Below are 15,833 nucleotides of genomic sequence, written 5' to 3'. Positions count from 1 at the left end.
GTGGTGACAAATTGAATATTCTCTACATTTAACCTTTCCTAAGGGATTTATCCCCATTTAATATCATATCCTCTGCATTTTTCTGTTGACATCAAGAAATGTTGTTTAATCTACCAACCATGTAGATGATCATAAAAGAGTAAATTCAAAGGTTATTATATCAAACAGAGAAACCTGATTAAAAAGTGACTTTTCCAAAAAATCTATCAACAGAACTAGCATCTAGAACTATTGCCATTTGTCAGTCTACATGGGTTTTATTGGTAAGATAAGCCTTTATTAGTCCCACTAGGGGAAATTCCAGGTTTACAGCAGCAAAATACAAAAGCACAGTGAGTAGTGTTCGCATGTTCACGATGGAGCTTCTAAACATCCAAACGGGTCATATTTGATGATAAAGAAAAGCTGAAACATTTTATCTGAATTAATTACATGTATTGATAGGATTAGTGGTTCAAAAGTAAAACATTTTATATTAGTGGATGCTTTTGGTCACCACCAGCTTAAGGCACTTCAGGATTAAAAAAACAAATGTGACCTTTTGCAACCCAGTCAATAAGCTTTTCAATAGATGTCATTTTCTCATTTCCTTTTTCAGTGGGACAGTAAGACATGACAGACATATTCTGAACACATACATTTATTGAAGTGATGCCATAAACAGGCAAAACATCATATTGAAGATTTTATTATTAAACAGCTTCTTGAAAATACATGTTTACACAGACTGTGATTAGAAAATAATAGTACAACTACCAATATTTGGTAACTGAACTGACAAAAGACCATTTAGAAAAGCAGAGTATCCCCAACCACACCCAATGCTCAAAAGAAGTCAGCAACTAAGACAGACCAGAGAGACAAATTCATACTTGTGCAATAAGCACACATGCACATTCACACAACCACCATCATGTCACATACACTGGCAAGTGCAAATTTGTTCTAACACGTAAAAATTGAGCTGAGCAAGTAGAATCTGCTTGAAAAATCCCTTTCAGATTTTACTGAACATCTAGTGGGTGTCATGTAATACAAACTGCACAGCGTTTCCTCTGCTAAGTTCTTACATTGGTACACAGGGACAAACAATATGTGGCTACAAAGAAACTGTTAAACAATGATAATGACAGAAAAAAACAACACAGGTTATGCGGACTACATAGTGTCCCCTTTTACCCCCTCCCCAATGTCATCTCTTTCTCCTCCTGATACAAAAATAAAATTGTGCTTCCCAAAAAACCCACCCTGGACACTCTCCTGTGCCTATAAAACTATCTAAGATCAGATAATACTCCCCACCAACACAGGGACTACCTCATCAGCCTCTTTCCCTTTACTTATCTTACCCTACCCTGGACGAAACTTGGGCCAAGTAATGATTTCAAAGGCATTCAAGTACACTTCTGGGATTCATTGAGCTTGTGTGCCAAAACAGAATGAACTGCACTGTCCACCTAAATGCGCAAAATCTATATTATACAACGTTTAGAGTACACTGAATCCTTACAGATAACTAGAATAATTTGAAATCAACCCAGCTTTTTCTTAGCTGGCATGGTGTGCAGGGAAATACTTTGAGGTAATGCAAATGCTTTTGATCACGCCGACACTGATTTTAGCTTTTCATATGCACATACGGTACATTTAGTTAACTTCCACTGCTTTTACTGTCAAAAAACAGTTCGCAATGTAATTTCAGTTGTCATTAAAACATAAAAATCAAGTTTCATGCATTTTGGCAATTAAATGAGCATTATTAGCAACCAAGTAATATAATTTTACTCGTTAAATAAATCTAACAGGAACATTTGATAACCTCTTACACCAAGAGCTGCATTTAGAAATCAAAATATCATTTAATAAAAGTGGAATAGTGGACAGTACAGATCAAGCTTGATATGATATTAAGATAAGGCTTATCATGGCCACTGGGATTTATTTCATTTATCGAGTACAAACTGAAACCGAATAAGGTTTAAATGGATGGTTTGCTGATTTGGGTGGGTCTGATCACATCCCTGATAAAATCCCCTCAACTTTACATTTTCTTTGTTCCATACTTGGGTCATAGCGCTTAGATGCTTTTGGGAAAGCAGGCATCAGCTGGTCAGACACAGGGCTCTGTCTTCCACTGGTTCTATCTTTTGCCCCGTTTATTCCCGGCAGGGGGTTTCTTGAGCTGGAGCAGGGGCCCCCCTGCACCAAAGCCCGCCACAGGTTGGGTAGAAACGCCGAAGGTCAGGCCAGCGGAGGGGTTGATGCCAGGATTACTAAAGTTAAAGCCAGAACTGCTGCTGCTCCCAAACCCTGAATATCAAAGAAAGAGACAGAAGACACAGATAGATAGAAGAGTGAAAAATATTAAAGGAAACAGGAATGTAAGATGATGTGGCTGGTCCACCGATGTATGTAGAAATTGCAACTTCTAAAACGTGTTTTGGCCAGATTACCAACATGCTGATGTCTTCCAAAATTATAAAAGAACTGGGAAAAAAACATGTTAGTATGTTGCTCTTGCAAAATTTATACATAAGCAATATGCTATTTTATAAGGTAACAGCAATGCTCACTGAAGCTCAAGTAAATAATGTGCATTTCTAGAGCAAATATAAACAGGATACTAAAACATGCAGTAAAAAACACAAAAAAACAAGCACATAAAGCACAAAAAGTATGCTAACTATCACAACAATAAACAAGAGACAGAAGCTGAATTTGGACATGACAACAGACTGAATTATTAGTGTGACAAAAGGCCACTGGATAAAAATATATTTTCCCCCTTAAAAACAGAGATAATGGCAAGTGGTTCTACAGCTGTGGAGCAGAAACTGCAATGGCTCCGTCACCTTTTTGTTTCATTTGCAACCAAGGGACATGGAACACAGGAGCTGAGTACTAGTGAAAAAGGTAATGTAACATGGAATCAGACCGTAAAGAAGACTGACAACAGCCTACAAAGTCTTGAATTGAAATGTAAAGTGAAGAAAGGCTTGGACTGGGGTGTACCACTCAACATCCTTCCAGCTGCAATATGGATCATTTGTGAGCCAGTTAAATGAAGACTGGGAAAGGCCTTAATATAGGGATATAAAAAGGCTGTGAATTGCTTTTAGCAAATAATGGAATGAGAACTGAGATGGTAAATGGTTAAATGAACTCAAAATCAACAGTAACACCCATGTGTTGCATGTTAAATTTCATATAGCTAGCTTACAGCATGTGGATTCTGGACTGGACCAGGTATAATTATTTCCATTTTACTTCTGTTGAAGAAAAAATTATTTGCTGGGGTGAACGGCACAGACAGGGTAGCGTACAGTATTAATTTGAACTGTATAAACTGAGTTTATATAGTATGCATATGTACCTGCACTCAGACTGCCTCCTGTGGGCTTACTGGTCGACGAGAAGGCAAAAGAAGACCCCCCTGTCCCCACCCCACCAAATCCTGGCCCACCACCAAAACCTGTGAAAGAGAGTGACATTGGAGTCAGTGTGTACTTAAAACCTAGTCAACGATAAACTAAAAAATAAAAACAGAAGTGTACAGAGGTAGGCATTAGCAAACATAGAAATGCCACAACCTACACAACAGAGCACAAGCACTACAAACACCTAACCAGAGAATAGAAAATGAAAAAAAAGAAAAAAAAAGATCCACAGTGAACATTGCATTGCAAAGCAGAGGTCAAAGAGCACACAATGGCTTGAGAAAGACCAAACACACCAACATGCTGCGCGTTCAAACCACGTGTCCCCGTATTGCAGTTACTTTTCACTGGCATTTAAGAGGATTTTCACACTAAGTGATGTTTTAGCAACAGCTGAAGTTGTTTTAATCTGTAGTTCAGATGTCCCCCACACTCAGGAAAAGATGACTGTACCACTCTGTATTGAAATAATCTGGTCTCACATATGAAGTTAGATAAGGTGACAAATGGTTGGTCGGTTTTGTTGTGGTGTGAACGCACATAGCCTATTACAAACAAATAAAAAGAGGGGAAAAAGCCAATTGCACCACACATCTCTCTTTTGCTACACACACGCACACACTGCTACCAGTACCCTCGTATCACAGAAGGCAGAGACTAAATAAAAAAAAAAAAAACTGCCTAGCATTTAATACTATGAAGCATGGGGCAAGATGTTACACAAGAAAAGGGAAAAATATGTATTTAAAAAAATGACTGAGGTAATACCTCCTAGGGTGGAGGAGCCCAAGCCAGTGCCCACTGCTGAGGCAAAGGGGTTTCCAAACCCTGCCCCCAAGGGTGCCTGGGTCCCTAAGGCAGAGACACAGCATTTGCTTTACCCTGACTGTTTGGTATATATTAACTAATACAAGTCTTTCATTTGTCCTTTAACAGCCAAAGCATTGGGTCACCTCAAAACATGATGCATTTTTATGACTTAAGATAAATCTTTTGCATTTATCCCCTTTTTTTCCTTCCTCTACATCAAATTGCCCCTAAGTTTTCTATACAAACTATGATTAGATGCTCCCAATGACTACAGTAGATGCTGTTAGAGTGAACATAGTGCTTATTTCTAGACTATTTCATGATTTACAACTGCAGTACCAGGTAATACACTGTACACTTACAAATGCAGTATTAGTGTTAGAAACACTGTAATGAAGGTTTCATTTAATCTTCACTGACAGTGTAAAAATGCTGCTAGTTCTTTCACTCTGAAACTTGTCTTTTTTCCTCTTAATAAATTTAGCTACAAATTTGTCTGCATTGTCATAAACAACTTCAGTTGCAATGAAACAAGGACAAACGTTTCTTTGTTTAAAAATTGATTTATTGTCAATTTAATATGCAATTCCACTTACATAAAACACAAACAAACAGTTTTGAACAGAATTAATTGCTAACTGCTACTGCGTTTGACAAGTTTCCAAATTTTTAAGATTTGAGAGTGAATGAACTAGCATATGCCAAAAAAATGCATCACACAATTATTGAATATAGCTTAAAAGGCACACCATATTATATATTAAATACTGTATCAACAGGCATTGGTTATATAAGTTTATACACACTCATCTACAAGTAAAAGCACTCAAGATTTAGATAAGAAAAGTGAGTTTGGCATCTATGGCTGCCTATCAGTGTACACTGGTCAAAATAAAGGAAACTCAGTGATATGTTACACTCTGCTGTGGAAGTCAAAATGGTCAAGTGAGGGCCAGGAAATGAACCACCTTTGTGAACACTTTTTACAAGTAGCAATAGCATCTCAATTGTAGGTGATTATTGGTAATCCTTAACACAAAAGCTACAGCCTAGATGTATTATTAAAATGTGTTTATGGGCTACTAACTTTGTTGGGCCTTAGAAGAGGTGATTGTACAACATATTTGAGGAACTTAGTCAAGTGATTATTACGTTTTAAGACACCTCTTCAACAGAAAATGTGCAGTAGTACCTTTTAGTAGCCATATATCAGCACATAAAGTTCGCATGACTCAATTTAAACAGTCAGAATAAACGATCAGGTGAAGGTAAGAACATTCATCTGGAACAGCCAACTACCCAAATGAGCAGGTGATCCAATTATACATTTCTCAGTATTAGACTGACCAGGCCAATTGACTGGGACTGCTGTTTTGAAGCTTAACATCACAAAATACTACATAAGAAAACAATCCAGAATCAGCTGAGTTACTGAGTAAGAAAACGGATTGAAGTAGTCACGGCAATCATCAAGAAAAGAAAATGTACAAATTAAAAATCACATTTGAAGTCCTTCACTCATTTTTAAAAAAGGAGGTAAATAAGATCACTCCCACTGTTGTAGTAGCACTCAAGAGAAACAGCATTCACCATTTGCATACATATTAACATATGTTCAGAACCTCTTGTACTGGTGACTAGAACATCCATGTTCAAGGTCCACAAGGCTTTGACAGACCAGTAATTATTACACGTTTTAATAGTCCTCACTGTGCCAGGTTCAACTGAGGTGTGGAAGACGATATGTTGAAGGTAAACTACAGATAGGACAAAATACTGGAGAGTCTAGCTCAAGTCTAGTTCAGTCCAAAGCATGTTTTTGATTCGACAAGGGGTTTAGTATTTGTTTTACACAGGACAGGAACATCCAAAGCAGCAGTTTATCTCTGAGTGAGCATACAACTGCTCCATCAACAAAGCACTGGTTGGGTTTTGTTGAGTGCCGCTGTAACTAGCAGCAGGATACCGTACAGTGAAAAAGAACTGAGGAGCTGATATGGCAACATTTTAAACAACCATTTTTCTGGACTCACTTAGTAAAAGCCAGAAAATGCTGAGCTTTCTCCAGTATTTATATCAAACGACACTGTGTCCTTTCAACATAAAAACCAATAAATAATAAAGAAATTGGCAGTGGACATATGCCCATGCTGACCTGCCTGTTTTGGCACTCGTGTATCTCACTGGTTTTGAAAGACCAGTGTAAGCAGCAAAAATCATTCTTCTCTTATGAACAGATAAATTGGGCTCAACTGACTTTCAAGTCTCACAAGCCAGAAACAATCAGGAGACGCATCTGGGCAATCGTCCATACATAGTACCACTACTGTGGATAAAATACCTGATATTCCAACTTGAAAACAGCATTTTCACTCTACATTATAAATTTTAGCACAAAGTAAAATGATCCAGCCCTGTTACACTGACGGTAGCCCTTAGGTGAAGCAGCTTAAATCAAGTAACAGTGGTAGGGCCTCTTACAACTAGACCAATCAGATGCAACTTGGTTTGAAACGGTGATGCCAAATCCATTTTGCACAAACTTTAACATCGACTTCAGCGCTTTGTTCACAGCATATGATTATAATGAAACAAAATCACTTAAGTGACCAAGACCCGGTCTGTTTGAGGGTTATCAACTTTGTATTGACTTCAAGTTTGAAAAATCTTGGGGGAGGGGGGGGGGGGAATTCTTTCAGGTATTTTCTTCTTATGGTAACTAAATTGTTTTAATTTTCAGTCCTGAGCCTTTTGGCACCCTATACCCATCTAGGCACAAATCTGAGCATTTTTTCAAGATAATAACAAAGGCCAACAACGAATCAAACACATGGTTAGTGTTGTATACACTGCAATACTGGTCATTCCAATTATGGACTAAGTAATACACATAACGAAACATAAAATAGAAATAAATACGCAAATAAATACTGAACAAACCTAGACATCCACCTGTTACTACAGTGAAATGATCATATTCAATAATACACAATTAACTTTATTTGGCTAGGAGGTGGAAATTTCTTAAATTATGATTATTGAAAACAGCAAATATCATTACAACCTCGTGCTTAAAACTTACAGTGTTTTAACAGAGTGCAAAGCAGTCTTGTTTTAGACAGCTAGCATCTCTGAAGTATAATACAAGAAATTTATCCATTTGAAAAAAATATGTCATTCCCTCCTGACTAATGGTTCATTTTATAAATCCCATTTGATTAGACGCTTGGATCAAATCTAAGCTGAGTGTGCTGCAAAGCAAGCGAAGGTGTCTTACATTATACCTTTGTTTATCAGATGTGGCAAAAGTGTAAGCAGATTTTATTTTATGAAAAGAAAACTAAAATTTCAGAAAAAGCCTGCTTTTAGCTCAAGTTTATAATCTGACAAGCACATATAAAACCCTGATGCCTTTTCCAAGCCATCCAATTCAAATATTGCTTTATAATTCTAATGGAATTTTACATAGAGAAAGATGGTAATATAAATAGTAGCGCAGTTTGTTCATTTTAAGTGGGTGCCCTGATATGCCACTAAAATGGCTACAAACAAAAGCCTAAAAAAAGGCTGAAAATTGTGTTACACCTCAGAGATGTGGCAACATCCACATCCGTGGAGATTCCTCTTCTAGACATTTTTGTCATAAAATGTTTAATGAGAATGGAGTTGTGTGCCATGGAACACTGAGGTGACTCAAATAGTATGACCTACTTCGAGGTTGTGTTTTCTAAGTGTCTGGGGCTTCTTTTCAAAGACTTTAAGATACACCTATCCCTCATTTCTAAACTACTCTGCTAACACACATCTGAAACCAATCTTTAAATAAATAATAAAAAATATCCATCTTCACTTGTCTGCTTATGGTGGATGTTAATACTGCATGGACTGATATGTAATATGAAATATATTGTTTTAATGACAAAAGATGGAATGCATTTAACATGTGGCGTAACACTTAATATTTAATGGATCTTACATTCATTAATATATAGGAATGGATTTTGTAGTACACACTGACCTTAGCTTGTGTTTAATTATTTAGAATATGGTTTCTAAAAAAATTGGGTCATGACCTCAACTACTGGTCAGACCCTGAACAAGAGAAGCTGCATGCTTCAATGAACCATGGCGATACAATCTTTATGCAAATACTGGTCTAAAAATCACATGTATAGAAGAGTCCTTTATTACAGTGAAGTCTGCTGATATCATTTGGCATCTAATCAACTGGAGCTTCTCTACATGCAAGAGGCCTCGTGGCATCTATGCTGTATACACCAACTGACACACTATATAAAAGAAAAAAAGAGTCACATTAAATGCTGACTAATTATTCAGAGAGTATTTCTGCTAAGTATATCTAAATCACACAGCAAATATGTAATGCTTCTAAGCCTGTTACATAAACAACCTTCACTGAGCAGGCTTATTTCAAGCATCCACTGAAAACATGAATTGTAGTTTAGATCAAACATAGAAGTTCTAATTACAACTTCAAGATTAAAGTGAGTAAAGCTGACATAGCTTGACTTCCTCTCCCATTATATATTTCCGTCAACAATGTCAGCATTATGTACCTGCTCTGACATCCCATTAGAGAGGGTGCAGAGGAAGAGAAATTAGTTCAAGGATGTTACCTTCTCCTTTGCTATGACTGAATGCATATGACATTCTCAAGTTTATAGGCTTGGCACTAACACTGCCAGGGTCTACGTTCACTTCCCACAGGAGCCCTGTAGAAAATGTCCTCACTCTAATATCGTAAGGCGCATTAGATAAATGTTTCTGACCCTTGAACTGAGAGTCAGAGACAAGATGGTAAGGCAGCACAAAAGTTTCCTGTCAGAGTTGAGTGACAGATTTCTCTTACCTCACCCTTTCTCCCTCTTTGATTTACAAACATAGCAGCTTGGCACCAGGTAAGCTTCTTATTTTGATAGTTTTAATTGTCCTCTCTAGCATCTTTAGACATTTCCGCTGCTTCCTTTTAACCACATTCATCCTGACAACTCCAAAATTTGTTTTTGAATTTGTACTTCTTCTCCATCCTTTATTTATATTTCTTAAACAAGGTGAGAGGGGGAGAACTTTCTAAAACTTGTAGGCAGTCAGACCTGGAGTTGGCTGCTGTTGCTGGGTCAGTGTGGCTGCCATGGCAACTGCTGCAGCATTGGGCACACTGGAGAACGGGGCGGGACCTGTTGTGACTCGCGGTGTACTCTGCCACTTCCTGCTAGATGCTCGCTTGGACTCAAAGACATCTGTGGAGTCTTCTAGGAAAGCTCGTCGGTAAGAAAGGTACTGGTGCTTTAAGATCTATTTGACAAGACAAACAGAGAAAAAAAAGAAGAAAAATAAATGAATATGCCTCTAAAATAAGAGTCTGGAGGTGTTCACTCAGGTTTTCTTGGAAGCTGGATAGGAGACTTTTAGAAAACAATAATATATGATCATGTCATTATAACATGTTTTAACATTGACAGTACAAAATCAATGAGTATTATCTATTATCGTTATTATAATACTTATTCACAGCCTGGCCAAAAAAGAATTCCCACACTGTAATATTTTGACGGACTACCTTCAGATTTGATTATGGCATGCATTTCCTGAGGCAGCACTTCAATAAGGTTATGTACTGCCGCAACATTTACTTACACAATTTTTTTTAAACACAGATCATAACACTGTCTCTACAGGGTTGTACTGTAGGCACTAGGCATGATGGGTAATCACTTCATTTGCTTCTTCACTCTGGAAAAGGGTTAATCTGGACTCACCAGGCCACATGACATTTTCCACTAAAACCCAGTCCAATCATTATAATCAATATCAAACTGATGGTTTAAGAAATGAGAAGCTACTCACTGCAACAATTAGGGATAAAGAACTTGTTGCAGCTGAAACATATTAATCACTCACTGTAGTAATTATCCAATGGAGGGATCTGAACTATCAGATGAGTCCAAGGAGTCCACTGACACAGGGAGTGACTTTCTTTGGCAAGTCTGTGCATATTTCAAAACCATTTTTAAGTGTTGCTGCCAAAAAATAACTGACCTTGACATTTTCGTGGACGGATTGAAGTTGGGCAGCCTGTGCAACAAATGTCTGGTACAATTTCTGCATAGCCAAAGTCAAGTCTGGAAACACATAATACACATCAGTAATACATTAATGTACATGTGAAGGGACAAATATTAAAGAACTTAGCACAAACACCAATAACATATTCACAGTATTCCTGATTAGGTCATTATTAGGTCTCTGCCTAAGAGGTTACACTTATGTTACCTTTTGTTGGTTTGTTAGTTTAGAGGAGGTGTGCAAAAACAGAGAAAACATTTGATGCAACTGGCAAACTGTGTGGTGTTAGAGGAGAATTGGAGAATGTCTTTGTGGTAGGGTAGTACTTCAAAATGAGGAAAAAAACAACAACAGAAGCTAACCAAAATGCTTTACAGCAAACGAAAAATAAATGCAAATAATAAAACACAAAATATCAGGGATAAAAACATACAGCAGATGGAAATGAATGGAAAGAATCTCAACTCTTCATGATTTCTAAGTAGAATGGATTTTTAGTCATTTATCATTTTCTCAGTGTATATTTGGTATTTAAGTAAAATATACACAACATTTATTACTGCAGTTTGAAAAAGCCTCAAAACCATTTTACCTATTTTCTGGGGCTATGTGCAGATTCATATCATTCTGTTCTTACCCTGAGGTGTGATGTGAGAGCCGCTGCTTTGTGTTGTCAGATGGTTCTCCAGTTCTTCTATCTGCTGTCGGTACTGCTGCAACTGAACCTCGAACTGCTCCACCAGGCTGCGGAAATAACTAAAACATAAAAAAACAATAAATACTTCCTTCTCTTTCCAATCAGTTAAGTGATGAATACTTTATGGGCAAACAACTTAAACAGGATATAGGTCACAAGTGTTTAGTGTTGTCTTACAGGATTCAAATGCAATAGAAAGAAATGTGCAACAAAAAATGTCTTTCTTGCTTCTGAATGCTATCTGAACGCTCACTTACTCTGATGGGGCAGTGTTCTCATGTTGAAGTCCAGGGGGGGTTTTCTGTGTTCGCAATGCTATGTCAGCATTTTTTAACTCCTTAAGACAGCAGAACAAGGGGAAGTCAAACTCTATACAAAGACTTTTTACAATCCATCAAGCAATAACAGACATATTGCAAAAATTAATAGGATGAGAGAAAGATAATAATTATGTATGATCTTGTTGCTCTCTACCTGTGCTGTCTCAAGTTTTAGTTTGTCAATGGCCAAGGCTTGCCGTTGCAGACCACTAGCACTGACTGACAGAAGTTGTTTGAGACTCTTGATGTCATCCTGGACCTTAGATATAGCCTTAGATGACATTCTGCTGATGTCCTCCTGGACCTGTTTCTGTTCTTTTACAAATTTTCTGTAAAAGTAAGGACACACAAAATTAAATTAAATTGTTATGACAGTATCCCATAGTTTGTTCCTGTGGTACACAATAATCAGAGATCACAATAGCATTTGATATATTTTATAAGTATATTGTGATTCTCAATCATAAGTACAGTTAGTAGCCTAACCCTAACCCTCCTGATAGCCATGTATTTAAATCAGTGGTGTGGCTCACATTTCATGTAAGGCTTGTGACCAAAATTCCTGGTGCTCAAATCCTGGGAATATTTGCTGTAGACAAGGAAAACACTTACTGGAAATTTTCGACATCCTGACAAATGACTGGTGGCAGGTTCTCATCCTTTAAAGCTTTACTATCCCTGAGGGAGTAAAAGAAGGACTGTCATGACAAAACCTGAGCAGTGTTAACAGATCAGATTCACATTTACTAAATAATGTGCCATAAGGTGTCTCACAATAAAAGACCTACGTAAAAACAATTTAAGGACATACTGTGCGTTGGCTCCAGAAGATGTGTCACTCTTATTCTCAGAGGAAGTGCTGAAATCAACCCCACCAAGGCCAATACTGGGAGCTGGGGCCGCTGAAACTGTTGTAGAGGTAGCTAAAAGTGAACCTAGCGTTAACCCTCCTCCTCCAAGAGTGGTCTGTCCCAAACCTGTAACACAGAGCAGTTCAAAAGGTTACAATTTTTAGCTGACACTGTTCAAAGTGCTGAGAGGCCATTTGAAAAATAAGACAAATTAAATCATGTCTGGTACTATCCAACATAACTATTAAACATAACGTGCTGTACATTCTTAATACCCATCGGCCAAATATAGTGTAAGATTCTGTTGAAAATTACTGCCCTGTAGGTGACCTATTTTCAATAGGCTTCTGCTCCATGCCAAGATGGATCCACAGTAGAAGTTTGGTGCAGATATCTCAATACATTCTTCAGATAATGCGATTACACTGTTGAAAGGACATGTCGCCATTTGACCTTGAATAAGTAGCTCCAAGTAACCTATTTTTGATAGGCTTCAGCTCTATGCCAAGATACATCTACAGTATAAATTTGGTGCAGATATCTGAATACATTCTTCAGATAATGCGATTACATCGTTGAATGGACAGAGACGGACAGACAGATGACAAAACTACAATACCCCTTCGGCCAGAAGTTGGCCGAGGGATAAAAACCAATAACCATCATTACTTCTGCATGAGCCCCCAGTGTGTCTTAAAACTGCAACAGCCATGTGTCTATGTAACATTTTAAATGAAATAATAAAATCAGAATGAAGTGATATTCCATCATGCGGCACGAAGCCTGTAAATTAGGTGGTATACAGGTCGTGGCCATGAGGAACTGAATAGCTATTTTCCAAATGTTACTGTGTTCATTCATCTTTTCTAAACTCACCTGTAGATGCAGTGCTGGAGAAGAGACCAACACCCAGTGATGGACCTGTTGAGACTGCTGCAGTAGTAGCTGTGCCACCAAGTCCAAGGCTGAAGCTTGTAGCTGCTGGTTGTTGTGGAGCAGTAGAGTTCAGAATGGAGCCAAATGTTAAACCTGCCCCAGCAGGAGCTGATGAAGTGGTGGTAGTGGTGGTGAGGGAGAAGGGTGTTGCTGAGGCGGTGGGCTTGTTGAAGGCTAAACTGAAGCCAGTGGAGGCAGCTGTAGAGGCTGGGGCACCTGTGAAAAGGTCGGGTAAAATTTAAGTTAGCAGTCTGTTTTCAGAGAGCTCTTCAGGAGTTAAGTGCCTGTGTTATGCAGTAATGTTAATTGACTTTAATGTAACATTAATTTTAATTTAACAGCACTTCTCAGCTGGTATGAAAATGTATATATTACAAAAAATTACCTAGCGTAAGGCCTGTAGTTGGTGCGGCAGCACCTGTTAAAAAGCAACACTGCAATATTAGACAGAGTGTATGGCAGCTGATAGCAAATCAGTAGTCTGCATGATGACATTATTACTTGAGGCAGGTGTGTTAAAAGAGAATCCTCCAGCAGGTTTCTGACCAAAGAGACTGCCTCCTAAGCCAAGAGAGGGAGTGGTGCTGGTGGTGGCGGCAGCGGCAGGAGTTGGAGCAGCTGTACCCAAAGCAGTTCCAAAGGAGAAGCCACCTGTACTGGCTGCTGGTGCACTGTAGGGAAAAAGGCAGTAAAATTGTTTAATATTTTATCAATGTAAAAATGGATCACTAAACAGCTGCTAGCCTTGGACCCACACAGACATAATCAATTGCATGAATGTTTATTAGTTTATTACTGCATTAATAACGTTTTTGCACATTCATTTATATTTTATGCTTTATGCTATACATTTATATTCCTAAGTCAGCCTACTTAATACAATGCATGATTGTTTTCCAGTTTAACACGTGTATGCATTCAGCATACCATCATTATACATTTTCGTTCATTCTGTAATATGCGTTAATAATTATTTGTAGGACCTTTTCGGCTCTTCTTTATTCATACCTAATACTCTATCACTAAGACAAATTCTTGGTATCTGAACGCATACATAAAACACAATATTCATATATGCATCCACATTCCGAAGTATACTAGATATAAGGTCGGATCAGATGTATACATCAGTTGCAAATATTCTAAGAACAGCTTGACTTAAGTGTTTCAGGGATTTTATCTGTTTGCAGCAACAGTTGGAGGATTTACCTAAAATCATATGGGCAAGCTAGTCAGCTAACTTCCTTACAGATATTTAGTAATCATCTTTTCAGCTAGGCTTAGATAACCTCAAGGAACTGCTTCTTGGTAAATGTTCCCTTCAGAGCATACAGACATCTTTAACAATACCCCACATACACATTACCATGATGTCAATTAAGTCCAACTAGTTACCTGCTAACGTCAGTTAACGCTGGCTATGCTAACGTTAGCTAGGTCGGGTACTTTCTCAATTACCTGGTAACAGCACCAAATGCGAATCCTCCACCTGTGTTTGTGGAACCAAGAGTTCCCGATCCGAAGTTAAAGCCAGACATTTTATGAGGCACACATTTATCAACTACTGGCTAATTGTACTTAGGCCGCACTTAGAGACGCAACAAGCAAACCCGCATCACAGCTAACGGTGACACGCTAGTTAGCTTTGAAGGATGCCCGCGTGAGGGCCAAATCCGCGCTCTTATCTTAAGTCAGAACATAGTTGGACAAAACATTACAACTATTTGCACATAGACTTAGAAATGTTTTACTACAATAAGTAATGTTTCGGCATCCTACTCTATCCGTTTTATACTTTTAAGCTGCCAAATATCGGAGGATAAATTCTCGCATGGGGTACTTTTCCTATTCCCCGCCTGGTATTTTCCAGGTGCTATTGCATTTTGGGTAATCTGTTAGTCAACTACATATCCCGTGGTGCTAACATGCGTCGCATGATTCCACACGCATGCGTACGCTTCTGACACTTGCAGACGTAGCTAAAAATCGTAAAGTTTTTATAAAAGACAACAACCTACTTCCGTCTTTACTTTCAAAGTCAAAAAAGTCACAAAAGCCAGAAGACCAGCAAATAACAGCCAGAAGACCAACACAGTATTTGCTTAGAAATATCAAATCCATTATAGTGGTGTAGTTTGTTCTTAGACACAAGTTTAGTTTCTTGGTAGTGAAGCGCCTGGAGGGCTTATTTTTAAAACTCACACATTACAGTGAAAAAAAAAAAAAAAAAAAAGGCATGCATTGATGGGTATACCAAAATACAGCTTTTGCTTCTCGGTGTTAGAAAGTCACACAATGATGCCAAATAAAAAAAATAAAAACAAATAAATAAATGAATAAATTCCCCTCAAATGTTTGGAAATTTAAAAGCAATGTCTGTCTTAAAAAATGTACAGACTAGAAAAAAATAAATATGTATGTGACAATTCAGGAAGTTATTTTTGTGGTGCCTTCCAAATGAATTATTCTCTACATTTTGATTTATCATCATTTATAATAATATCATCCTGTGCAGTTTGCATTTTTCAGTGAACATCAAATATTTTCTTATTTTAATTCACCGACCATGTAAATACTTATAAAAGTTTAGATCAAATTCAAAAGTTATTATGTCAAACGTGAAAATGTACTATAATATGTGTTGGTCAGTGGTGCCCCCACTGTTAAAATCAATAACAAATAACTTATTTAACTA

The 15,833-nt window shown here is 37.8% G+C and overlaps 1 protein-coding gene across 3 annotated transcripts; it reads right to left on the bottom strand.

Moving 5' to 3' along the window:
- Window positions 1-622: 622 nt before the first annotated feature.
- On the bottom strand, window positions 623-15,028 carry nup58 (nucleoporin 58). 3 transcript variants are annotated; one of them, XM_030122996.1, is made up of 14 exons: window positions 14,597-15,028; window positions 13,640-13,809; window positions 13,524-13,556; window positions 13,079-13,354; window positions 12,163-12,328; window positions 11,964-12,029; window positions 11,506-11,680; window positions 11,289-11,368; window positions 10,972-11,090; window positions 10,308-10,390; window positions 9,362-9,563; window positions 4,206-4,289; window positions 3,374-3,472; window positions 623-2,310 (listed from the first exon to the last, which is right to left on the bottom strand). In XM_030122996.1, exons 1-14 carry the CDS (start codon window positions 14,674-14,676, stop codon window positions 2,141-2,143), a joined length of 1,803 nt encoding a protein of 600 aa, XP_029978856.1. In that variant the 5' UTR covers window positions 14,677-15,028; the 3' UTR covers window positions 623-2,140. The 3 variants fall into 3 exon arrangements, with proteins under 3 accessions (XP_029978856.1, XP_029978857.1, XP_029978859.1); XM_030122997.1 differs by lacking the exon at window positions 4,206-4,289; XM_030122999.1 differs by lacking the exons at window positions 3,374-3,472; window positions 4,206-4,289.
- Window positions 15,029-15,833: the final 805 nt, after the last annotated feature.

Source organism: Sphaeramia orbicularis, chromosome 20, assembly GCF_902148855.1.
Source record: "Sphaeramia orbicularis chromosome 20, fSphaOr1.1, whole genome shotgun sequence".
Lineage (NCBI taxonomy): Eukaryota > Metazoa > Chordata > Actinopteri > Kurtiformes > Apogonidae > Sphaeramia > Sphaeramia orbicularis.
This window is presented reverse-complemented; position numbering and strand designations above follow the sequence as displayed.